The sequence below is a fragment of the Corticium candelabrum genome, chromosome 14 (assembly GCF_963422355.1).
Source record: "Corticium candelabrum chromosome 14, ooCorCand1.1, whole genome shotgun sequence".
Classification (NCBI taxonomy): domain Eukaryota; kingdom Metazoa; phylum Porifera; class Homoscleromorpha; order Homosclerophorida; family Plakinidae; genus Corticium; species Corticium candelabrum.
Window position 1 is genome coordinate 5778298 of NC_085098.1, and position 24007 is coordinate 5802304.

General features: G+C 41.2%; 5 protein-coding genes across 5 annotated transcripts; 1 reads left to right on the forward strand and 4 right to left on the reverse strand.

Moving 5' to 3' along the window:
- Positions 1-2292: 2292 nt before the first annotated feature.
- On the reverse strand, positions 2293-2957 carry LOC134190370 (uncharacterized). Its single transcript, XM_062658821.1, has 5 exons — positions 2846-2957; positions 2717-2782; positions 2605-2651; positions 2467-2547; positions 2293-2401 (listed from the first exon to the last, which is right to left on the reverse strand). Exons 1-5 carry the CDS (start codon positions 2955-2957, stop codon positions 2312-2314), a joined length of 396 nt encoding a protein of 131 aa, XP_062514805.1. The 3' UTR covers positions 2293-2311.
- A 4588-nt stretch (positions 2958-7545) lies between these two features.
- LOC134190371 (protocadherin Fat 1-like) lies at positions 7546-12845 on the reverse strand. The gene is made up of 10 exons (XM_062658823.1): positions 12293-12845; positions 12007-12236; positions 9462-11934; positions 9223-9405; positions 9012-9160; positions 8718-8952; positions 8402-8660; positions 8161-8330; positions 7893-8096; positions 7546-7829 (listed from the first exon to the last, which is right to left on the reverse strand). Exons 1-10 carry the CDS (start codon positions 12719-12721, stop codon positions 7779-7781), a joined length of 4383 nt encoding a protein of 1460 aa, XP_062514807.1. The 5' UTR covers positions 12722-12845; the 3' UTR covers positions 7546-7778.
- Positions 12846-12855: 10 nt separating this feature from the next.
- Positions 12856-14340, reverse strand: LOC134190372 (uncharacterized). The gene has a single exon (XM_062658824.1). The coding sequence runs from the start codon at positions 14223-14225 to the stop codon at positions 12909-12911; it is 1317 nt and encodes a 438-aa protein (XP_062514808.1). The 5' UTR covers positions 14226-14340; the 3' UTR covers positions 12856-12908.
- Positions 14341-14459: 119 nt separating this feature from the next.
- On the reverse strand, positions 14460-20846 carry LOC134190373 (uncharacterized). The gene is made up of 19 exons (XM_062658825.1): positions 20735-20846; positions 20604-20669; positions 20483-20529; positions 20345-20425; positions 20042-20162; positions 19878-19980; positions 18824-18938; positions 18665-18766; positions 18346-18503; positions 17051-17180; positions 16893-16990; positions 16726-16822; positions 16643-16669; positions 16405-16577; positions 15423-15657; positions 15258-15356; positions 15132-15200; positions 14623-15078; positions 14460-14486 (listed from the first exon to the last, which is right to left on the reverse strand). The coding sequence occupies exons 1-19, from the start codon at positions 20844-20846 to the stop codon at positions 14460-14462; spliced, it is 2316 nt and encodes a 771-aa protein (XP_062514809.1).
- Positions 20847-22378: 1532 nt separating this feature from the next.
- On the forward strand, positions 22379-23543 carry LOC134189967 (uncharacterized). The gene has a single exon (XM_062658369.1). It carries the CDS (start codon positions 22728-22730, stop codon positions 23538-23540), a length of 813 nt encoding a protein of 270 aa, XP_062514353.1. The 5' UTR covers positions 22379-22727; the 3' UTR covers positions 23541-23543.
- The last annotated feature ends 464 nt before the right edge of the window (positions 23544-24007 follow it).

A 24007-nucleotide genomic window follows, 5' to 3' on the forward strand; every position in this document is an offset into this window, starting at 1 on the left:
TGTACAGCGAGCAGTTAGGAGTGCAATCCCACTGCTTTGGCGATCTCTGAACTTCAGTGCCACAGTGCCAGTGATGAGAGCCTGCAGGCGTGTACTGTCGGCCTCCTCGTTGGCTTTCCCTTTGACCAGCGCTTGCAAGATGTCAAACAAATGAGGACTTTGACGACGCATCGTACCTTCGATGTCTTTCACGGAGAAACGGCGTAAATCTTGCCACAAAACAGGCCCTCGACCAAGAGAACAGCAGTCGGACTCCCGCAAACGTTCGATCCATCTCGGACGACAGAGTCGTTTCTACCAATTGCCAATTGATTGGCGTCTCCGCATAATCTCTTGAGACATGTTGCTTCGCTGGAGTTGGAGAAATCCCACTTGCTTGATTCGAATCTTGTCGATTTCTCCTTGTGACTTCTACGGGTCAAACAGACACTCTGCACGTACACATCTCTTATAAGGCGAGGGGTGATTCCGCAAGCCTGAAACGTCAGTAGAATGTGCTATAACTCCTACAGAGACTGGTGCGAAGGCAATACCATCGTAGACGTATGTTCTGGTGGCATGGTCCATCCTGTGGCGAGCTTCCGGGAAAGCTTGTCTCACAATACAAGCCACCTCGACGTGACTGATATTAGCTTAAAATTGGTCCAACAAAATCTGCTAGACGTAACTAACAGGGACGCCTGAACGCGGTGCTCTGGCAGATACAGGGATCAGGACCCGTCGCAGCCTTTTGAAAAAGAGAGGCTTTACCTTCACGTACTCCTGTGGCTCGACAGGTATCTAGAAGGTCTAGGCGCGCGCGAATGCACGTGTACTTACCATTGAGACCGCTCTTTTCGAAAGTCCTTCTCTGGTCGCACTCTCACGGACAAGGACGCCATCAACAAGCTATCGGCACGTACTGGCTTAGTGGCTCTATAATTGTTGTGTACTTAGTCTTTCTAATTGTGTAATCGTGGATTACAAAAGCCCTCCTACGGAAACTATCATGCTAAATAGAAGTAGTATCTACCAATCATGTTACGCCATTTCGGTCACGTTACAAACATGTTTGTCACGTGACGAAGCATGGTCCCAGTCCTCCTCCGTGCTCAGGCCAACCACACGTGTGAAACCACATGGACGTATACACACGTGACAGCTGGCGCACGTGATGTAAGGAGGACCGGGCACGAGTCTATATCAGGAACGTGCTCTTGCCATTGCATCTGTAGCATACTTTCACATCAGACTGTGTTGTCTTTGACCTCCCACTGCTACTACTTTGCATGATAAATGCCGTCTCGTGGTCTGTTGTTGATCCGTGTCTGCGCGTGTCTCCTCGCCGTTTCTTGTCTTGCAGATTCAAAAGCTTGCGCGATTCGTACCGCTTTCTCGAGTGTTAAGTCAGTTTCCGCCAGAACTTTCTGCTGTAGGGCTTCTACTCGTAATCCGCACACGAATTGGTCCCTCAACGCAACTGACTTGTCTCCGAACTCACAGTGTCTAGCTAGACGACGCAATTCTGACAAGAACACCGCAACAGTCTCACCTTCTTTCTGTTGTCTCTTGTAATAACGGAATCGCTCGGCTATGACAATCTTCTTTGGCTCGTAATGATTTCTCAGTTGCTGAATGATGTCATCAAGCTCCAAATCTTGCGGTTGGCGAAGTCGTACCGAGGTCCGCAACAAACTGTAGGTCGATGCACCCACAGACGTTAGAAAGATTGCCTTCCTACGTGCTACGTGCTCGTCTCCTATCGGTACTGCGTTTGCCAGGCAGTAAAGCTCGAACCTTTCCTTGTATTCGTCGATGCTTTCTACCCCGGCTCGGAATTCGCACAACAACCCGTGTTTCAAATTCGCGGCTGCACTCGGCCATCTCTCGTCGCCACTGTTGTGTCGTTACCGACTATATGTTGGTTCTATTGCAGCTCGCTTACAGTGTGTACTCAATACTATACCAGACTACACACAGCTGGCTAACCACATGCCACAGTACTTTAGAGTGTCATATTCTATCAGTATGCTAATGAGTACTAGGGGTAGTCCAAAGTCCCTTACTCTACTACAAATCAGAAGATTCCTCGTCGTCTGAAACTGAGAGTTCCAAGGATGATCATGAAGACTAGAAACGGATCCTAGACGCACTCTTTCTTAGCTATCAGACACCCCAACTGGGAAGTTTATATTGGGTTACTGTTAACAGCCTGCTAGCTATAACAACTATGTACTTAGCTTTATGCAATTAACCCTAATCCCACCTTAGTGCCGCCTTTCCCCGCCCCCTAACTCATTAAAATACAGGAAATTGGCTCTACTTACTTCCGTTACGTCTCTGTAGCCCAGTGGTGAGTGTAATTAGATCCGGCAAGTGAAGAGCTTTCGATTGATACCACTATCCGCCCAGAGAGCAACACCTTTATTGCGCAAATGGCCATATTCCACCAGTCTCTCTAATGCGTGAACGCACTCTAGAGTGTACCTGCGTCATAGATCCGGTTCCAACGTCTTCATCTTTCAAGTAGAATCCCTTCCCCTCGATAGCTTCTACAGGACCAGCAGCCTGAAAAGAAAACGTAATCAAAGTGATGTTACACTTGCAACTAGTTAGGGTACAAACCTCCGTCCAAGTGCCACACTTTCCAACGCATTGTTTGGGGCCAGGCCCTGTAGTTGGGAAAACGACAGGAAGCGATGAGGTTCAGTAGGAGTCGGACTTCACGCGAACTTACCACGGCATGTTCCTCCTGCACAGTCCACGTGACAGCAAGTGTCCGTCGTTAGATCATAGTGAAAGCCTAGATTTCAGCATCGACCAACATTGCAACGCATGTACTAGAGAAAACGGCTCAAATACTAACTTGCACAGTCTAGTCCATTAGGATTGATCAGATGAGAGTCACCCGCCGCATCGTAAACGGGCAGAAGGCAAGAGACAAGTATAAAAGCGAGACGTAGTTCTACGTCCGCCATTCGTCCGCCATTCGTTGGAAGGGCAGGCAATGAATAGGCAGTTTGCTACCCTAATCAATGTTTGCTTGTTATTTATCTATTTTAAAATTATAGCGTTAATTAAATTCCTGCGGCTTGACTATTGAAAATCATCAATATCTCTGCTGACTTTCGCGATGATATCGGTATCGTTAGAAACCGCTAGGTCTGGCATTTCTGTTTATCAAATTATCTAAGTCTTTCCTACAAACGAAACGGAAGAATAGTACTTGTGCATATCAAACACAAACGAGTGGAGCAATGGCTATTATCCAATTATCTTGTAAGACCAACGGATCAGCAACTGAAACCATTCAAGATAATTGGTATAACATGGTCCAACTGGAGCAGCTCTTAGTGCTCTAATGAGTACACATGGTGTGACCTCGACTTCATTACTCACTTTTGGGTTGACGCTTACGGAGAACAGACAGTAGAATAACTAGCTAAGGAGAGTTGTCTTCTAGGCGTTTCGTGCGATCCATGTCGGCTAAGGTATACGCAAGTTGGTGCCGTAGTTTGCAGTGTTTACTGTGTGCGCATGTATTCATCGCACCTGTTAGAAGCTAGACATCTGATACTGTTCACAGAGGACTGCAAAATACGTGCACACACGCACGCACACACACACACACACACACACACACACACACACACACACACACACACACGCACGCACACACACACACTCGAGCGAGTTACCTCTACATCTTTCAATAGTGCTAGTTTTCAACTTTATATTGTAACTACGCATGGTCACAAAACATAATCCAGTAGATCTTAGACTATAGCTGAAAACCTCGTTGGCGAGGAGTCTGTAGCTGGATATACGTATACAAATGTATGAAAGCTTTTCCTTCAAATCATGTAGAGACTTAGTCTCGAATTTCCAGACCAGAGAGCGCGCGAACTCTAGTCTGGACCAAGTCCCTAAAATGATTAATTCAATAGCGATGCTAAATGGTGTCTAACAGCGTAGGATCGTTTACCTAGATCAACATATCATTTGTAAATGCCATGAGCTCTCACGAAGATAGAGACTTCTGCCGTGTTTGCGGCCATATCTTGGTAGACAGCATGAAAGGAGGACTCTTTGATTCTTCGGCAGACCGCTAGCTAGTCTAGCCGCTCGACTAGCGAGAGTACTATGGCGCTTTATGTGTGTCATAATTCCGTCGGCTGGGCTGCGATATCATGCTTCCACAACTAATTTGCATCTCAGCCCAGCCGACGACACGCATCAAGGGTGTCATAATTCTGGGCTGCGATATCGTATTGCATGCACGTTCTCCTCCTAGCCCATGGACCAGTTGTCAAAGGTGATGGTCTGGCGACGCTGCTGTGCGTGTCCTCTCACCACAAGCTTGAAAATATCGAAGAACTGAAGCTGAAACTAAAACTAAGATGTGCGTGCAGAGTCTAATCATTGTTCTGGCATGCAGAGTTTAGTCATTATTCTGGCGTGCACTTCGCCGCCCACGAGGATTTCACACGCGCCCAATCAGTGCTAGTGCACTTAGCATAACCAATTATTGCTAAGCCAATCAGAATTTACTACAACCGAGATTCGGGTTGTGGAAGCTGATTGGCTTAGAAGGGCTATTTCCGAATCATTTCAGAGTTCGCGCGCTCTAGAGACTCTGGGCTATAGGGTATAGGGACCGGCCTTTAAGTTTCAAAACTTTAATTAAAAAGCGTAGCTTTCAAGACAACAACATGCACTAGGTACATCTTTCACAAAATCTGTTCGGAACCTCATGCAGCAATTATCTATAGATCAAACTTTGGTCTTCTAGTTAGTAATGCACACATGACACATACAGTAACCTAGTCACCTAGACAGCTACATACGTATACGTTTAGTGACTCATTGTGGGACTAGTTTGCTGTCTAGTACATGTATAATTTAAAATAAATCTTGGTATGGTAGCAAAAACTATAATTTATTTACTATGTAATATACACACATGTTGTCATGTGGTTTTATTTAGATCTAGAGTTGCTATCACTCACTTTGAGCGCCATAGCGCCAGATTCTTACTTCATGGTTGTAGTCTACGTACTGATTGGCAACAATTACAAAGGTAAATTAAGGGTTTATGAATTCAAAGTGTTATTAAGTTAATTAATTAATTATTAATTAATTAACGATCTTGCTGTCTAGAAAGTGTTTGTATGCAGCGGGCTTGCGCAATCCGACACACAAATAATAAATATACGTTACTTGTAAATAAGTCAAACTATTTAGAGTCGTTTATTATCATAGACTACAATGTGTATTATGTGTTATCCGGGACATTGGTATGTAACTCGGTCACTACACTGTACCCGGTTCACGAGGCTTCTATACTACGACACATTACTGATATGTATCTCAGACAGCCTCTGGTGTAAGTAAGTCTGTTGATTGGAAAGTGCTTTAACTAATTGTTTTTAATTACTAGCTAGATCTGTAAGATCAGATTCGTCAGGGAATTTGGTCTAAATGTTGAAATGGCAGAATTTCTATATTAGTGCCTGAGAGAATGCCGCAGGCACTGTAGGTCAAGAATCAAATAAACAGAAGCCGCCTAATTGCTGGAAGGTAAGTAAAAGCAAACTGCTTTAGTCAAGGAAGTTTACTTCCATTGACACATTTATTTTTTATTTATTTTATTATTTTATTATCTGCCTCAGTAGCACATATTTGCAAATTATCACTACTTTCCAAGAAATAGTATGATAGTATCACTAAAACACATTTATTTCTGAGGTCAGTTTAGCTGCATCACAAAACCTTTTGACAATTATTGTGATGCTAAGACGTTTTGTGATGCAAAGTTACACTAACTACCTTTTAGGCTGTGTCTCCACTTGTTGCTCTTTAGACATGTTTAGCATTAAACATGTTTAAACTCTAAACATGTTTGGCTAGACATAGTCTGCACTTGTCCATTTTATCCGGACTATTAAAATAGTTATCCGGGACTTTGTTGTACTGTGCAAATTTGTTTCTTGTGCACCAGACAGTCGGAGATCGTCTTCTGGTCGTCTTGAGAACTATTAGAAACACAACTCTCTGTCTTTGCCGAAATTGCTCTCTCCGAACACTCTGCATCAGTCTACGCCATCTCTGACATTGCCTAATTCTGTCTTCTTCCAAAGAAAGAGAAAGAGCAGCGCGAAAGAACTAACATCTATCGTCATGGAATGCACATTACTATCACGTTACTATCACATGACCGTTAAACCTAAACCACTTTTTCGTTAAACTACCTCCGAAACATGTTTAGCAAAAGCTGTTTATGTTTACACTTAAACAGGTTTAACACTAGTGGAGACGTGAATGTTCTTAAACGTGTTCAGACTTACAGGTTTCAAATATGTTTAAGCCCTAGTGGAGACGCGTCCCTTAGTTTGTTAAAGATTCATTCAATAATAATGGATTCATTGGTTGGTGACAGCAGAGTCTAGTTGCTAAAACGTACTACAGTTATCATGTTACTTTGTGTAAGGTCTAGCTACTAGAGTTTGGGGTATACCAAAAAATGAAGTGGACCGTGCAGAACAGGTGTACAGTCTAATATTTCAGTTTGAGAGTAATGTTACCCTACCTGTTAAATTGTTATGTATATAGAATCCATGGTCTTCCTCACTAGCCAGTGCTGATTGCCATTTGTCCAAGTAACTTGCTGTTCGGTTTTTGCCAATGATGTCAAGTGAGTGTGAACAACCAGTTCCAATGAAACATGTTGTGGAACTTTCTTTGATGTGAGAGCTTTTGTTGGTTCAATGTCTCAAAGCAAGACACTGCAGTTTCAATGTGAATGGCAATCTCCATCAGCTAGTCCGACCATTTCATTTTTGTTATATAGGAGACAGTCAGTTAGCATTCAATCGTCACGATGACAATGAGCATTGTAAGAGAAAGTTGCAGCTGAAGTTTCTAGTCTTGAAATTAAAGGGACCCCACTTTTTATGGGGTATGATCCAGTAGCTGTAGTCATGCTACAGCCACTCTGAGTTTAAGAACTTTATGTAATGATGAGCCTTGAACCAATGAAATTGAATCGAGATGTTTTACTAGCTCTAAATGATGCCACACTGGATGAGCACATGCAGGCATACACTTGTACAAAAAGTGGCAAGATCGTGTTCTCTCTTGTTCGCAAGAGGTATGCCTATGGTCAATCACCATTTGATATTCCAACGAAAACATTAACTACAGTGCATTGTGTTGTCCAACAATTGTGTTTTTGTTGGACAACACCAAGGGAAAGAATAACAAATCAAAGTCAAGTGACTTTCAAGTCTTCCAGTTGTGTACGACCATCTCATTTAGCTCAGAGAACCACATGTCAAATTGAATTTCTTTGAACATAAGAAAGTGTTGTGCTAGCTCTTTGTAATCACACCTTTTCTTACTGACCTTGTCTCTGTCTTACTGCTGTACACTCACAAAACTATGTTTGTAAAATCTCAAGCAAAGCAGTGCAAGAAATGTTAACACAATTTTTTTTGTTTTACGGGCACTGAGTAATACAGTACTTGCAATTCTAGACTGGAATTAGTAAGCAACAACTTGCCTAGGTCACTTTGCCCAACATTTTTGTTCTATAATTCTTGCATACATGTTCACGTACAACTTAGTGAAGTGACAAAACAAAGAACAGCAGCATTCATTAGCTACCCTCACTACAAACAGCAGCAAGTACACTATGTAATCACCTGCGCTTCAAGCAGCATGTCATCAATATGGAAACAAGCACACTGATTCTAAAGCTATGCCAAACATCTCATGTCAGCAGGTATTTAGTTGTTTCTTCATGAACATGAAGGAGGTTCTGCTGGAACAGAAACTACTGTTTGAAGTCCCTAAAAACAGAACAAGTGGTACTGATACAAATAGGCACTACAACCTCTCTAATTGCACTTTACCTTCCAAAATGCGATGTCTGTGCACATGATTGTATTCTGCACAAAAAAGATCTGGTCACCAACTGAACTGATTGGTGTATCACCACTTATAGATTGCTGCGCCTCTGTCAGAGGTTTGAGGTTTTGTAATTGTACGTTACCGACCACAACAAAGCCATTTCCAATTTCCTGTAGCCTTTCTAGACCTGTTACAGTTGTAAGAGCCTGAGTACACAAAGGCTTGCTACATTATATTTCGTGAGAAATAATAAAGTAAACTTGATCGAACATTATTGGTCTGCAGGTTGAATTCACCTCCTATGGTAGTCAGTGAGTTCAGTCCCATGAGATTTGGAAGTTCGTTGTTTCCTGTGATGTGCAAGTTTCCATCTATTTTTGTAAGATCTGCCATTCCCATCACTCCAGCAGATAGCGAATTATCTTCCAACACAACATTTCCTAAAATAGAAAGTTGTCCAATGTTAACATTTCTACAAAGCTAGTTCATTGGAACTAAATATTTAGTGTACCTGCTATCGCTGAAATGCCCTTGAGACCGAGAAGATCTTTCAGAAAACCACAGGTCTGGATCATGACTTGTCCAGTGAGTTGGATTATATGTCCATCTCTTCGTTTTCGTTTTCTATTAATGGTCTCATTTCTGAGGTCACTTGTTGTTTCTAGATCTGGATTGTTGTACAGCATTAAACCATCAAATGATTGAAGGTTGTTCAATCCATATAGAGTTGTCAAGCGTGTATTTGAAATCTCCAGTTCTCCTTCGATTGTCTATAAATGAACAAACTGTGAATAGCAATGAAACTGTCTTCAGAGAAAGTGATTTACCTGCAAGAGTTTCAACGAAGAAAGAGAATTGATGTCACAAAATTGTGTATTTTCGCATCTAATTCTGAAGCTGCACTCTATTCTAGAAATGCTGGAATATTTGCTCAGTCCAGCTAGGTCTGTGATTACTATCTCATTCATATTTTGGCATTTAACAGTAGCTTCCAGTGACACAGTGGCAGTAGCTGGCACACCATCAACATCGTTGACATTTGTAATTGTAACCTTTATTGTTCTAAATTTATCACAGTACTTAATTCAGTGTGTTTGTTGTTAGTGCAGTGTTTCACTTACCTGTCTTGGAGCAGGCTTTCGCTAGTCATCTGCAATACATCTGTCATCAAGGAATGTTTGTATTTGACTGATTTTAGTGCATCAGAGTAGAGACCCTGGACTGCAACTCCACTCAAAGTTAGAGTGTGAGTGCTGGAATCATATGATTGCTGATACACAGCTTAGTTACTATTTTAACACAAATTACAATCCAAAATATTGTGTACTATACCGATATCCCTGATGGTGGAGAGGCATCGAGCATCTCATTGATTCCATCAACTGGATTAGTGATTTGGATTATGATCTTGTTCAAGGAGACGCCACTCTGTACCACACCACTTACACCAGATTCTACTAATGCTACTTCTGGTGGATCACTTTCTGACAAGATTACAGCGACATCAATACCGGCCTACAGAAAACAATGATGTTATAGTGCAATATGCAACATAAGGGTGACAGAAATACTTCTGCTCCATTCAAGTCTACTACTGGACTGGTTATTTCTTCAACAGTAATTGTAACTTCCCGGTCTGCAGTCAATCCGCCGGTGACATCATTGTCGCTGGCTCGTACTGTGATCATTGTTGTACCAACCGAGACAGCTGTATTTACCTGAATAATACCCGTTGCAGCTTCTATTTGGTATGATCCAGCATTTCCTTCAATACTGTATGTAATTGATCCAGCTGCACTGCTTTCTGTTGGACATTTGTCTGGGTCAGTTGCTGTGATGGTCATGACAACATCATTAGGCATGAAGGTTTCCGATATGACTGGAGGAGTGAAGGATTGAAACATGGGTGCATGTTCGTTCACATTTGTTATTGTTATCTCCACATTAGCTGTTGCTGTAAGATCCCCATCATCAGTGGCAATTACTTGGAATGTGTAGGAACATTGGCTTTCGTAGTCCAGATTTCCCACTACTGTGATGACACCTGTATTGTCAGTTTGCTGAACACCAAATACAGTCGTGCCAGAAACGGTAAATGTAAATTCAGCGTTGACTCCAATGTCCCCATCAGAAGCAGACAATCCTACATTGATGTTGCCACTCGCACCTTCTTGTATGCTTTCACTGTAAGATGATGATGAAAACTGTGGAGTCTGGTCATTTATGTCATTTACAGTAACTGTGACTGTGATTGTGACTGGACTTGACTGTATGCTAAATGTGATGGTAAGCGTATACTCATCTTTAGTTTCTCTATCTAGAACTGCAGTTGTAGTGATTTGTGAGCTTGTGTCGATTGCAAATGGAGCAGATAGAGGATCGGTGATTGTATATGTTGTTTGAGGGAAATCTGGATCTGTGATTATTTTTCCAACTGGTGTACCAGAATTCTGTTCTTCGTCTACAGTAAAATCAAAGACTGAGTTTGGTGACAGAATGACAATGGTGACTGTCGCAACTTGAGAGCATGTGGGCAATGTAGAGTCTGTCAGTGCGACATTTAATGTGTGAGATGTGAACTGGCTGCTTGATAGGCTAGAAGCAACAATCACATTGTTTTCACTGATACCAAACAGTCCATCATCGTTTCCACTAGTGATTGCCAGCTGAAACACAGTAGAAGTATCAGCATCACTGATTGCCAGAGTGATTACGTTTGAGCTGACAGCTGTAGTAGATGGTATTGTCTTTGTGTGTGTTGTTCCATCAGAAAATGTAGGACAATTATCATTTTCGTCTGTAACCGCAATAGAGACAGATGTGCTAGCAGTGAAATTACCATCATTTGCCTGTACAGTCAGTGTATATGTTACTTCATTCTCATAGTCTATAGTAGCACCTGTTGTTGTGATTACACCCGTATTTGCAGCAATAGTGAACACTCCACCAGTGTTGCCATTAATGATAGAATAAGTAAGAGCATCACCATCAGCATCTTGAGCTGTTACTGTTACCACAGATACACCATTGCCAGAATTCTCTTTCACTGTGCCAGAGGGAGTAGGTGATGGAAATGTTGGTGGATTATCATTTGTTGCGTCGACTACAATAGTAGCCTCTGCTTCATTGCTGTCAAATTTGCCATCATTTATTGTTACTTGAGCTGTGCGTGTTCCTTGAGTGGGATTGACAGCATCATTCGCATATCGCAGAGTCTCTATGAATGCTTCTGTTTGAGATAAAGTTTTAGGGTTTGTAAATGTGAACTTGAATGTGGTTGCTGTCGGCTTGTCGAGAGAATTGTCTGTTTGATCCGTTTGTATCTCTTCTTCTGAGCCATCTTGAGTACCCAACAACAGTACTGAAACTGAGTGTATTAATGTATTGATGTCCTCATCAGTTGCTTGAACCCTACCACTTGCTGCAATGGGGACCTCACCACCTCCTTCATTAAACTTTATACTGTAACCAGTACCAGGTAAGTCAGAATCCAGATCTAGAAAGGGTTCATTGTCATTCATAAATAAAAATGTAACTGAAAGTGATTCAAGAGCACTCCAGTGGGTGCCATCAAACACTCTGTATGTTACTGTTCTGGGATCTGGACCAGGCTCATCAGCAGTGTTTAAGTACTCAACACCCTTCAATATAACCTCATAGTTGGCTTCTCCATCAATAGTGAGAGTACCAGTAGTGTCATCAAATGTTGCTGTTGGTGATGTGAATCCAGTTAGAGTAAGAGACTCACTGGATATTCTCCCAGGCAGTGAAACTTCTGCTTTGGTCACAATTGCACCACAGTCGGTGTCATCAATTGTTACAGTTGAGCTAGCTAGTATAAGTGGCTGCGGTGTGCTTTCTCCTTCATTGAATTCAGCTGTATCCTGTAATATGGTAAGGGTAGGTGGGTTGTCATTTTGCACTAGAAGACGCACATAGACATTCTGTGGAGGTTCAGAAACAGCCTTTCCATCATTGACTGTTAGAGACAACATGCGATCTGCATTGTCTGGATTGGTGGCAGTGTTTTCATACGTCAATGTTCTAAATGGAAAATAAGGTTATGAAATTTACTCTCGTTTGTTTACTGTACATGGCACAGGAATGACAACTTACAGTAGCAATTCTTCATAGTCAGCCTTGGATCTGCGTGTGGTGTCACTACTGCTGCTGATAGTCAGGGTCAGAGAATTAAGTTCGTAGAAGTAGTCTGTTTCAAAATGAGATACACTGCCCGCAAAGCCCAAGCATTCTGCTAAAATGTTATTGTCTGTTCCACTAGCACAGTCATTTAAGTCTTCTGGTAGTGTTGATGTATCTCCTGGCTCTCCACCATTGCATGTCTTCTAAATAATTAATTCTAAATGTTACAAAGTTTTGTGTGGTCAATCTGGTGACTTACTGTTGAAGCATTGACTGTTAGCACAATTTTGACATTATCCAACGTGTCATCATCTACATCTGTGATATTCACTTGAGAATAAATTAAGACTGGACTTCCTCCCTCTTGGAATCGTGGGTTGGCACTTTCAACTGTAACTGTTGGAGGATCATTTAGTGGCTCTACATCAATTGTAATCTCCTCAGTATTACCAGGACGCACTAAGTCAAATGCCACGAGAGTGACCATTCTGACATCATGGCGACGAACTGCATTACTGATGAATTGGACATCAATAAGCATACTGCGAATTTGGTCTTCAGTTGCCTGTGATACACCTTGAGATTGCATTGTTAACTTGTATGTAAGATTACCTACTACTTCCCAGCCAGATGGAAGCAAATTGTTAGCAGGAGCTATCAAATGGTCTACAAGCATTCCATTCTCCATAGCAGGATTGGTGATGGTAATGACCACTTGTTTGAAAAACTTTACGTCTCCCAGCTCAATGTTAAACCCACTGTCTTGCAAGAGTAGAAGTTTAATTACAGGATTTCGTACAGAGTAGTCAAATGAGGTCCTGAAAATAGAGATACAACAGTAATTGAACTATAATGTAACTTGAACGTAATCCAACTTACTTTCCTAATGTGATGGTTGGTCCCAATGGAACACGATCCATGGACAGAATAGCTGATGCCGTTTCAGTTCTAGTATCATCAGAAGCTCGTACTGTCAACTCCCTTGATGTCTCGAATGGTTTTCTGGCAACATTCCTGTACTTCACCCTCCTGAGTACCATTTGGAAGTCACTTGGAGGCACAACAGCAGTTGGTAATGGTGTCACCATATATGTTATCTCGAAGTCGTTACTTGTGTCATGAACTTGCAATGCAGTGCCACTCAAGTCAAATTCCAACCATTCTTCATTAGTTTCCAGATCACCAGCCTCTGTCATGATAATATAAAGATATTCCATCGAGTGCATAGTATCACAATCATCCAAAGCAGCACGCTCAAAGAGAACAAGAGGTTGTGGATTCGTATTCTCTACCCCAAAGAATTGGTATGTTAGCTGCAATGGATCTTGACTTGTGGTAGTATCAAGATCAATTGTTGGCGGATCATTGTCGGGATCAATGGATATGTTTGTATAGACTGGTTCGTTATGAGCCTCACAATCGTCTATGAAGTCAAATTTTAGTAAAACAGATAATGATGGTGGGCAAGGATTTGGATTGCTGTAGTGAACTTTCTTTAGTATGTTCTCATACACTTGAAGTGTAGCTTCTCCTTCAAAACTCAGCTGACCATTTTCGTAACTTATTGTCACTCCTTGGTAGCTATTCATTGCACTGCCATCAGCACCAAGAACTTGAAGAGAATCCTGCCAATGAGACTGAAAGCCCACAACAGTGACGGTTCCTCTTACTATTTTTTGTGCATCTACATCAGACAGATGTATGCTAGTTGAGTTGACTACTTTGACAGGAATTTTGTCCAATTCAGAGAAAGTAGTGCTGTAGTTTGTGTTTGGTTCATCAAGCAGGAGCACCAGTGGATCACAGATGAAATCTATGTGCACTTGTGCTTCTGATATGCTGCTTTGCTTATCATCTGCATCTTGAACTTGGAACTGAATTTTAAAAATGGATGCACTCGGTTCATCTGCACTGTTCCAATATGTAGCTGTACCAAGAACATTTTCATAAACACTACTTGATGCACTATTGGTTAGTGTGACCATATGTGTGTCTTGACCAGAAATTCCCAGTAAACCTTGAGCGTCAACATGAATATGGTGCTCTGCACCACCACCCTCTACTGTTATAGTAGCTGTCTTTATGTTTGTGTTTGGTAGAACATCAATGTCAGTAATCTTTAAATCATTGGAAAGAGGAGCAGGATTTGTACTTTCTTCCCTGAATGTAGTTGAGAACCCAGTTCCAGCCATAGTATTGTCAAGGTCCACAACGAAGGGATTGTCATTGATCAATTCTACTGTGAGAATAAATGTGTGTTCTGTCTGTGGAGGCTCATTAGTAGATTCAACATTGCTGGCAAACTAGAACACATTGATGAATACAAATTATGCACATGGATATAGTGGTATGTGTTTGTCATCTGTCTGTTTAAAAGCTGTCTTTGTTGAGTGCTTGCTTGTTTGTCTGTCATTTGGTTTGTCTGTCTATCTGCTGATATTGATATGTTGTCTCTGTTGCAATGTACACAATAACATTTGTTTGGACTTACTAATTTACAATTACCTTTTTATCATATCTCGCTTGTTTTACCACTAGTTGGTGTTCATGCAAACACATAGATTTATGTAAGGGTCGTACAGTACTCACCTGGAAAAGAATTTCACGATCTCCACCTGTAGGCTCACCAACTGGGACTGGATTACTTGCAATATTTGAGTAATAGATGGAATCAATTACTTCATCGAATAGCTCAATTGGTGCTCCATTTATCTGGTCAATGGCTTCAATCCGGAATCCATCATCATCAGCTCCAACGGTGATGGCATTTTCACGTTCTACAATAGTATTATCAAACTTCAAATCTTCTTTTTCTCCATCTTGTTTGTTCCTCAGAGTGACAGACATCCAAATAATATTGCGATCTTTCGGTGTACTGTCAGCATCAGTTAACATGGCAGGTCCCAACATGACATCGAGTCCATTTTCTGTATATGTGAAACTTGATTCACGAAGCTGAAGTAGGGGTTCCTGGTCATTCCTTGGCATAATTGATACATTGACGTGGATAATGTTGCTAAACTTTTCACCATCGCCTGCTCGAACCTACTCAATCATTGTAAACAAATATCTAACTTAATGAACTCAAGACTACATACCGAAATGTCCCGCGTGATGAGAGTTGGCTCATCTTTTGTATTTTGGTACGCCACGGTTCGAGCCAATTTCTATAAACACAGATGATGCCAATTACACTTTACAATATGCATAGTGTTCATCTTCACCTGGTAGTCTCTTGTTTCTGCAACTCCCTCCAATACCAAAGCTACAAGATCACCTTGTGTTTCCAACCTATGTTCGATACCCAACTCTTGTGCCAATATCTGATATCACCAAATATGCTAGAATTTGTACTTATTGCACATCAATAATATTTGCAGCTAGCGTACCTCATCTACTGCCATTATTTCATGACCAACATCATAGTTGTGAACTTGAAATTGAAGTTCTTTGAGAATACTGGTGTTGCAGCGCTCGTCGGGGTCACTTAGTTCAATGTCAGGTGCAAAGTTTACTCCTGTGCCATCTTCCTTGAACATAAATGACACTATTGTGGCAGAAACAACTGGTGGATGATCATTGGTGAACTCTATTCTGACAGTTGTCCTTGCACTTCCACTGTTGCTATAATTACATGATGCATTGCTGTTCAGTGAAAGATATTGTTAATTGATCAACGCTAAAGTTATGGATGTACAAGGTGCATAGTCCAATTCAATGCTAACTGTAAGCCTCACTTGTTCAAGTAATTCTGAAATTACTAGATCTTGATTTCTGCAGCTCAATTGCATTGTAATTGCTGTAGTTGCACTGTTGTATGCGAAAAGGTTTGGTGCAATCTATTACATTCTAACATTCTTCAGTAAGTGGTCTTAACTGTTATTTATGCCCTTTAGTAAAGCTTCTAATTATTATCAATAATATATTCATATGACACGAGTCAAAGTACAGCGTGCTGGAAAGGAACAATAGAGATGAAAGCCAAGAAAGTAGTATGCACATCAAACATTTAAGACATTGTTGTACAATAATTTTGATATCTTATGCAGTTAACAGGTCATATGTACATAATATAGAATATAGTTTCATAGCTTAATTAAGTAGAAAACTTTGGTTGGTTAGTGTGTTTGGTAGCTATTATCACTGATCAAATTATAAAAAGTCTACTAAACACTGCATGACATTGTCATATTAGAGATCCTTCTCGCAGTTGTTTCAATCATGGCATATTTGACGGTACATAAATTTCGAAAAGAATATGGTTACAAGAACCAGGGCGTTTTACATGGAGAACTAGCTGGTCATAGCCTGGGCTAAGTGAATAACCACTTGTAAACCATGCCATTACATAAGCAAACTGCTAAACATTACTTTCCATCTGATGCCATGATGTAAATGATTCGACTGATTGGACAGCTGATGTTACCGCGACTGTTGGCATACGCCAATGTTCGAAGCACTCGCTGATACTCAGCTTTATCTTTTTTGCCTGTGATAACTAGTCGAGTGTAATCGTCTCTTCCATTTTGTTGACCATATGTCACCTGCAACAGGCAACAAATAAATTTAATTAATTCGAGTTTAAGATGTTTTGTGTGCTATAGCCAACTTCAAGTGCTGTATCTCTTGTCACATTCTACACACAAAAATTGAGCAGTGTTTTTGATTTTTTGAATATGTTTACAAGCATACCAAAGTCTCAAATGCAATGTCTGGTGACCAGTCTATCCTGTCTGGACAGACACCATCCTGGCAAATGGACACAGTGACATTAAATATGTAGTCAACACTAAACAAATGATTGCAATTAATTTATTTGCACTTGAACTAGATGGAAAAACATTTTTAAAATGACATACGGGTCATTGTCTGGGTCGTCCAATATAAGGCTGGGAGTAATCTTTGCTGGTGTTCTTTCTTCTTCCTTGAATGGGTTTTCAGTTGATCCCGGCATAATCTATATGAAGTGGCTGTAGCTAAATTTGCTTATGAAATATAGAGTATGGTCAAATTGTACCTCTGGCTTTCGATCATTTATGCCTTGGACTTCCACTCGGACAGTGTCGTCAGACTGATGTATGCCATCATTAATATTGAATCGAATCTCTCTTGCATTTAAGTTTGGCTCGTCATCAGCAGATTCAAATCTACAATCAAAGCATATTTGTATTAATTCTGCAAGCATAAATATACGGTTAATTTGTGGAAACCAGGAATGTCTGGTTTACTCCATATGGACTTTCAACGTTAACATTCTTGGTTAGGTTAGATGATTGTACACTTATTGTTGGTATAGCCACAAATAGTTGTAGCCATTGCCAATCGCGATGCTCTTTACAGTGCAATTGAAACATACGTTCAGATACTGATAGGCAAGTAGTGCAAGTACTTTGATACTTGATCAAAGTGAGCTGAATGCTGTTTACATATTTGCTGGGCATGCAGGGGCTGTCATGCCAAAATGGACCGGGCAATAAGTAGACCTTTGGTCAATTAGTTGCAGCTACAAATGGACCAGGGGTAGGGTTACGGTTTGGGTTAACGTAAGTTCAATTTTGGACAACTCGGTCCATTTGTGGCTGCCAAAAATTGCCAGGATCTATTCGGTCCACACGCAGTAAGGTGAGGAGGCAACTTACTGATGTACTTGACAATACACACTGTACAGTGTTCAAAAAAGTGGTCGTCAAGTTGCCATTTGACGACTAACTAAGTTTATGTGACGACCAATTATTCCAGCGAGGTTGCCATCCTGACGACTAGAGTCACTCACGTTATGGTGGACCCAGTTAATTTTTGTTTTGTGCTGTAGAGTAGAATAATGAAATTGCTCAGGTTGAGGTCCTGGGATATCATTTGCTTACAAAACAATAAGTATCACTATTTGATATTTATGAAATATATGTACCAGTCCTAAACTCTTTGGCGACTGAAAATTTTGCGAGGTTATCAAGGTGACGACTACGTCTGCCATAAAATTTTTGAACACTGCACACAGTACTACATGTTTGTTTCGACTGAGGAAAGCATATTGTCATCGTTGTCTTGCATGCTTATAATTTGGGCAAACCAAGCAGTAACTTACAGTTTCGAATTTACAGAGACTTCTAGCAGCTGATTTGCAAAGAAAGCTGATTTGTGCTAGTCTAGGTAATGAATACCACACATTATAAGTGATTGAATCTTCTCAAATCTTCCAAACTATATGTTGCAATAATTACATTGCTTGACAATTACTGTTCATAACATTTGCTGTAGTGCCAATTAGTGCACTTCAAACTATAAAACTATAAAGAATTCTAGAAAACTTACTTTGTTGTTAGCAGAACTGTTTCGAATACGCTCAAAGGAGCAGGACCTCTGAGAATAACTTCAGTCCTCCCGTTGCCTTGAGGAAGAGTTATTGCACCATTGCTTTGTGTTACATCAACATATACTTGGTCTGTTGAAACTCCACCCTCGACCGTCACCTGCCAATGTAAACTAAGTCTCAGTAAATACAAGACAAGATCTGATGACAAGCTGCTTAGCAGACTGACAAAAGTAGGGCATATCAGTATACAGACATGCAGACAACAGCTGGCAAATCAATATCACAACAAACAGATGTAGTAGAGTTGTGTTAGCTGACCGTTGCACTATGCATGTAAAACTGTTGCAACTCAGGATGGTCTAAATCTGTGATAACTAGACCACCAAGGACTGTAACTGCATCTCCTTCTTCTTGGTAAGGCTATACAGGTACAATTTGAATCCACAAGCACCTACAGAAAATCTAAACTACTCTTACCACCCCATGAGCTGTTGCTTTTATTTCTGGAGGATGGTTGTTGACTAACTGTACACCAACGTTGACACAGAACAGTCTACTTGAATGTTTCCCATCAAATGTCGCAAAGCACACTCTGAAATATACAAAGATTGACGTAGTATGTATAAGAATTGACTTATGTATTGTACAATACATGCAGTGAAGATGTAGACATGAATTGCATTAGACTGTAGATCGAAGTGTAGAAATAAATTAGTGTAATGCTGACAGGTGTGTTGTTACTACTAGAACAGACAGGTGTGTGTGTGTGTGTGTGTGTGTGTGTGTGTGTGTGTGTGTGTGTGTGTGTGTGTGTGTGTGTGTGTGTGTGTGTGTGTGTGCTAGAACGCTAAACACACTTGCAAGCACTCATTCAAAACTCACTTCCAGGAGGATGTATGTATGTATGAGCATTCAAGAATGCATGAAGACGACTGCAACACCTGCAGCCAGTACATTACACTCGCTCTACCTACAATTGTTTGTGAGTTACGTCAACATCTAATACAAAATTCTGTATTTATTTTTTACAAGATGGATAGAAATCATGCGGTGGGAAAACAGTCACGGTTCATGGGGTCACTCTTACAGGGTTTACCAGTTTTGCTTTGCTCCAGGTGGGTGGCCTTTTGGGAAGTTTGTTAATTGAATTATTCTGGGAGCAAAAGTACACTGAAGCAGAGTGATTCAACAATTTCAGAAACATTTGATTGTGGGTGACAAACAAGCTACAAAGCTTCTACTAACGCTACAAATTTACTTTCTTCTAAACATATCTAGGTATCATATCAGATCATCTTCCTGAAATCCTTGTTGATGTTCTGGTATTTCATTGGCTTTCAGCATTTATAGTTAATTATATTAAGGAGTTCAAAAATGCCGCAAAAGGAATTATTCAATACCTGCAAAGGAATGTGTTTTTGCGGCAAATCATAAACTTCCATTGTTTGAAGTTGTTACACTGTAGTAGTAGAGTGAACTGCTTTGGCTGTACACATAATGTCTGTATTTATTGGTGGTGTAAGTATCTTACTTTCTAGGTTGGTCACTTGGCTTGTTTGCTTTATTGTCGAATGTAACCATGTTGAGTATTTTTTCGTACAAAGATGGCGCATCTTCGCCCACAATTTCAAGCTCTACAGTGCATTAAGTTTATATCAATAAAATGTCATACAGCTACTAGCGTTACAATCTTACTTTGTTCACTAGGGTAATAGGTTTTGCTCAGGTGCGAATAGCCCGTAAGATCCACGTCAAGAAGGAGATCGTCGACATCATCTGGAAGAGGATCATCATGGTGGACGACTACAGCCGCCTTCTACATTTAGTAACAAACACCCCATGTTAGCTTTAAGAAAACACCGTGATATATTGGTATTTTACATATTAGAAAGAACGTCCTGTATGAATATTAGCAAGGTGCGAGTGTGGTGGCATGGAGATGAGATGGCACCGGGTGGTGCCACATGCAACAGCATGCATCCAGACATTACACTGTACCTGAGTCATAGATCCGGTTCCAACATCGCCGTCTGTCAAGTAAAATCCTTTCCCCTCGATAATTTCTACAGGACCAGCATCCTAGAAAGAGAACGTAATCAGATCGAGAGGCATTGAACCGATGTTACACAAGCAGACCTCCGTCCAAGTGCCACATTTTCCAGTGCATTGTCTAGGTCCCGGCCCTAGATAAGTGAGAGAAACGACAAAAAGCGCTGAGGTTTTTAATTAGTAGAAGTCGGACAGCTCGCGAACTTACCACGGCATGTTCCTCCTGCACAGTCCATGTGACAGCAAGTGTCCGTCTGTTGGTCGTAGGTGAAGCCTATATTTCACCATCAATCGTTGCTACGGTAAACAGAATTAGAGACTAATGGCTCGAATACTAACTTGCACAGTCTATTCCATCAGGATTGATCAAGTGACCGTCACCTGCCGCATCGTAAACGAACAGAAGGCAGGACAAAAGTGTAAAAGCGAGACGTCGCTTGACGTTCGCCATTCCTTGTGGCTTGGGCAGTCAAGAATGAGGATGCAATTTGGTTTGCTACACTAGTAGGTGTTCGTTAGTCATAGGTGTATTCAATCCGCAACATTGTCATTGGTCAGAATCGGTCAGGGAAGCATTATAAAAGAGATAACCTAATAAGCAGATTTCAAAATGCAGATATTACATACTAGCATGCGATCTCAACATACCATTTCTTGTCGATGCGCTTTCAGCATGCACTCTCGTTGTGTGTGTTTGACTTTATTTTAACTTAAATGCGCTTTAAACTTTACCAGCAGGCTATTTGAACACGCGTGTCTAGTGTAATTAATTTTAGCATGCGTTTTCTCACGACGAAGTGCCAATTCGTCGCTTTAGATTCTTGCGCGAGACCCGACGAATGTTTGAATGTTTGTTTGTGTTGTCCGTCTAGAGTTTGTGTATTTGACAGTTTGCTAACTGTCTTATGTCTTAGTTGTTTGGTAGTTTGCCCCTAGGTGCGACAGAAATAAATCATTCGTTTATTCATTTATTTATTCATTCATTTATTCATTCATTCATCATTCATTCATTCATTACTAGCGGAGGGACCCTGCGTTGTGACGCACCACACCTTGAGGCAGGAAACTCGTCAGTCTGACCTGTTCACTCGAGACAAGACGGGCGAGGTAACGTATTAATTAACCAACTTCCCGTTACGTCAGTTTTGAACATGAACTACTTGACTTCCCTTGGCCAAAAGAAACTACTGAAAAAGCTACAATAGTGTACCGGACGATAGTGAACTCGCTGCAGATAAATGATGCGTGTGTGCAATAATAACTAGTTGTACGGTATCCGTAGGCGCCTCGCGTTGGGGAGTAACCCGTCCAACGGAGTTTTCTGACCGTCTACTGAAACGCCGCGTTCTAGCTAGACAATACGTATTTGTTGAAACCCTAGCTGTCATGGAAGTAAACATGCAAACTTCCTAGTAGTTTAGATTACGTCTAAAGGCCTGGTATAGGTAGTCGTCGTTTTGGAATCGTGATCAAGACAATTGAATGTACAGTTTAAGTATGTTCTCAGTAACGTGTAACGATCGACAGTGGTATGGTATTTACTGACATAGAAATTGATATCGGCGAACATTGACTATCAAAGTTGATAGTCAATGTTTGCCGATATCAGTGTTAGATGCAGCACAGTGTAGTAAAGCCTTTACTACACTGTGGTGCATCTAAAGGATTGATCGTAGTACGGGACGTGTGAATAGTTGACTGCAGGTGGCATTCAGCTAATAAAGGTGTTTCTTGGTTGTCAGGTACACACAATCCCTAGCTACAATACAAAAGGATGGGGCGACGGAACTTCATGAGGCTTTTTCTTTGCCGTTTGGTCACTTACACCAATCGTCCCTATACTCATCTGTAGTCGGACACGGAAACGATTTTTTGATAATGAAGTAGGTCTTATAATGAAACGTGGTCGTGAAGAGGAGAAATTTGAGGTTCGTGCGTACAGATATATATATATATATATATATATAACAAGATCACCAAGGAGCTGTTGAGATTTGACGTCAATTTACGCCACTGCTTGGAAAGCCTGTCTCGTTCCTCCATTTCTAATGAAGTTTGGTCACAGGCTACCAGGCCCATTCGTCTCGGAGGTCTCGGTCTTCGTGAAGCTAGTCGTTCTGCCCCAGCAGCTTTTTTGGGAAGCTGCAACTCATCTCGTGATTTGACCAGCAGACTTCTACTGTCATGTTCTTTGCCTTTCCATCAGTCAAATGAAACGTCTCACGTTGAGAGAGAGGATCAGGTATCGGAGATAACAATTCCTGGAGAGCTTGACTGCCGTAGCATTCTATCCACACTTCTTCCAGATAATCAAGATCTACAAATTCGTAAAATGACTCAAAAAGAAATACAACGATTACTAGATGTCTCACTCAGTCTTCACATCCAAGACAGTACTCCCAGCATAAGAGATAAGGCTCGTCTGAACGCAATTTCAACCCCACACTCCGGATCATGGCTGCGGGCATTACCCAACACAAATCTCGGCCTCGTCATGTCTCGGGAGGAATTCCTGGTTGCTCTGCGTCTTCGCCTCGGTATTGCTGTTTTCCCCTCTTCTCCACTTCTTGTTCGGTGTCCATGCGGTCAAGTAATTGACAAATTTGGAGACCATGTTCTTGGTTGTGGTTCTGGGCCGCTTCGCTTGAAGCGCCACAATGCTCTATGTGATATTCTGTATCGATATCTGCTAGTGGATAATGCTGGGTCTCGTAGAGAACAGTGTTTCTCCAGCGAAAGTAACGACAGGCCTGGAGACGTCTTCCACCCGGATTTCTTACAAGGAAAAGCTGCTTTTTTTGACATCTCAGTTAGAAATTCTTTTACCAATCATTTCATCAACAGTTGCTCTACCAAAGCAGGAGCTGCCGCCGAAGCTGGCGAAGTTCAGAAAGACCTTCGCTACGATTCAGACGTCACAAGCGCAGGAGCCAGTTTTTACCCTATGATTGTTGAGACATATGGAACATGGTCCACATACAGCTTGGAGATCATAAAAGTGATTGCAAGGAAAACTTCAGTTTTGAACAAATTACCTGTTAGCAGAATAGTATGTAACATACATGAACAACTAGCAGTACGACTTTGGCAGTATAATGCCAGGATGGTTTTGGACAGGCTACATTTGGTCTGTCATGGAGAGTAAAATAAAATATATATATAAAGAAAAAAAAATATATATATATATATATATATATATATATATATATATATATATATATACCGAGAGCTCGATTGCCATATAGGACCACGCCCCTTTCTGTTGTGCGACCCGGATTGGAAGCCTCGCTACGATCGGCAATAATAACTGCAAGAAGAAGGGACACATTGCAAAGGCTTGTCGGCAGTAAAACTCAAAAATTGTGAGAAACAGCAGAAGCCACGCCCGACGTATGACGTACGACGTATGCACGCGACGAAGTGGTACGCCGTATACATACACGCTAGAAAGAAGCTATCAAGGTACATTTGGATATCTAAATACGCATATTTGCTAGTTAATCTACAGTACTTTCGAAGACAAGAGATATTTATTGGGATACGCCTAGAGTTTGTTGTGTAGTTAGCTAGAATATCCGGTGTAGTAGGAAATCCGTCTCGGGGAATCTGTCT

Excerpts from the sequence above, each read along its gene's own strand:
- LOC134190371 (XM_062658823.1), bottom strand. The coding sequence starts at position 12,721 with ATGGAGAATGGAATGCTTGTAGACCATTTGATAGCTCCTGCTAACAAT. Across the intron at positions 11,935-12,006 it reads GACTATGAAGAATTGCTACT|AACATTGACGTATGAAAACA; the intron begins GTAAGTTGTCAT and ends TTTTCCATTTAG. Across the intron at positions 8,953-9,011 it reads GAAAGCCTGCTCCAAGACAG|AACAATAAAGGTTACAATTA; the intron begins GTAAGTGAAACA and ends TGATAAATTTAG.
- LOC134189967 (XM_062658369.1), top strand. The coding sequence starts at position 22,728 with ATGACTCAAAAAGAAATACAACGATTACTAGATGTCTCACTCAGTCTT.
- LOC134190373 (XM_062658825.1), bottom strand. The coding sequence starts at position 20,846 with ATGGCGAACGTCAAGCGACGTCTCGCTTTTACACTTTTGTCCTGCCTT. Across the intron at positions 20,530-20,603 it reads TGCAGGAGGAACATGCCGTG|GGCCGGGACCTAGACAATGC; the intron begins GTAAGTTCGCGA and ends TCACTTATCTAG. Across the intron at positions 15,658-16,404 it reads ATCATGGCATCAGATGGAAA|CAACAGTGGAAGTGCAAGGA; the intron begins GTAATGTTTAGC and ends ATGTAATTATAG.
- LOC134190370 (XM_062658821.1), bottom strand. The coding sequence starts at position 2,957 with ATGGCGGACGTAGAACTACGTCTCGCTTTTATACTTGTCTCTTGCCTT. Across the intron at positions 2,783-2,845 it reads TAATGGACTAGACTGTGCAA|GCTTTCACTATGATCTAACG; the intron begins GTTAGTATTTGA and ends GCTGAAATCTAG. Across the intron at positions 2,402-2,466 it reads GAACCGGATCTATGACGCAG|GTGTTGCTCTCTGGGCGGAT; the intron begins GTACACTCTAGA and ends TGCGCAATAAAG.
- LOC134190372 (XM_062658824.1), bottom strand. The coding sequence starts at position 14,225 with ATGGCTGGAACTGGGTTCTCAACTACATTCAGGGAAGAAAGTACAAAT.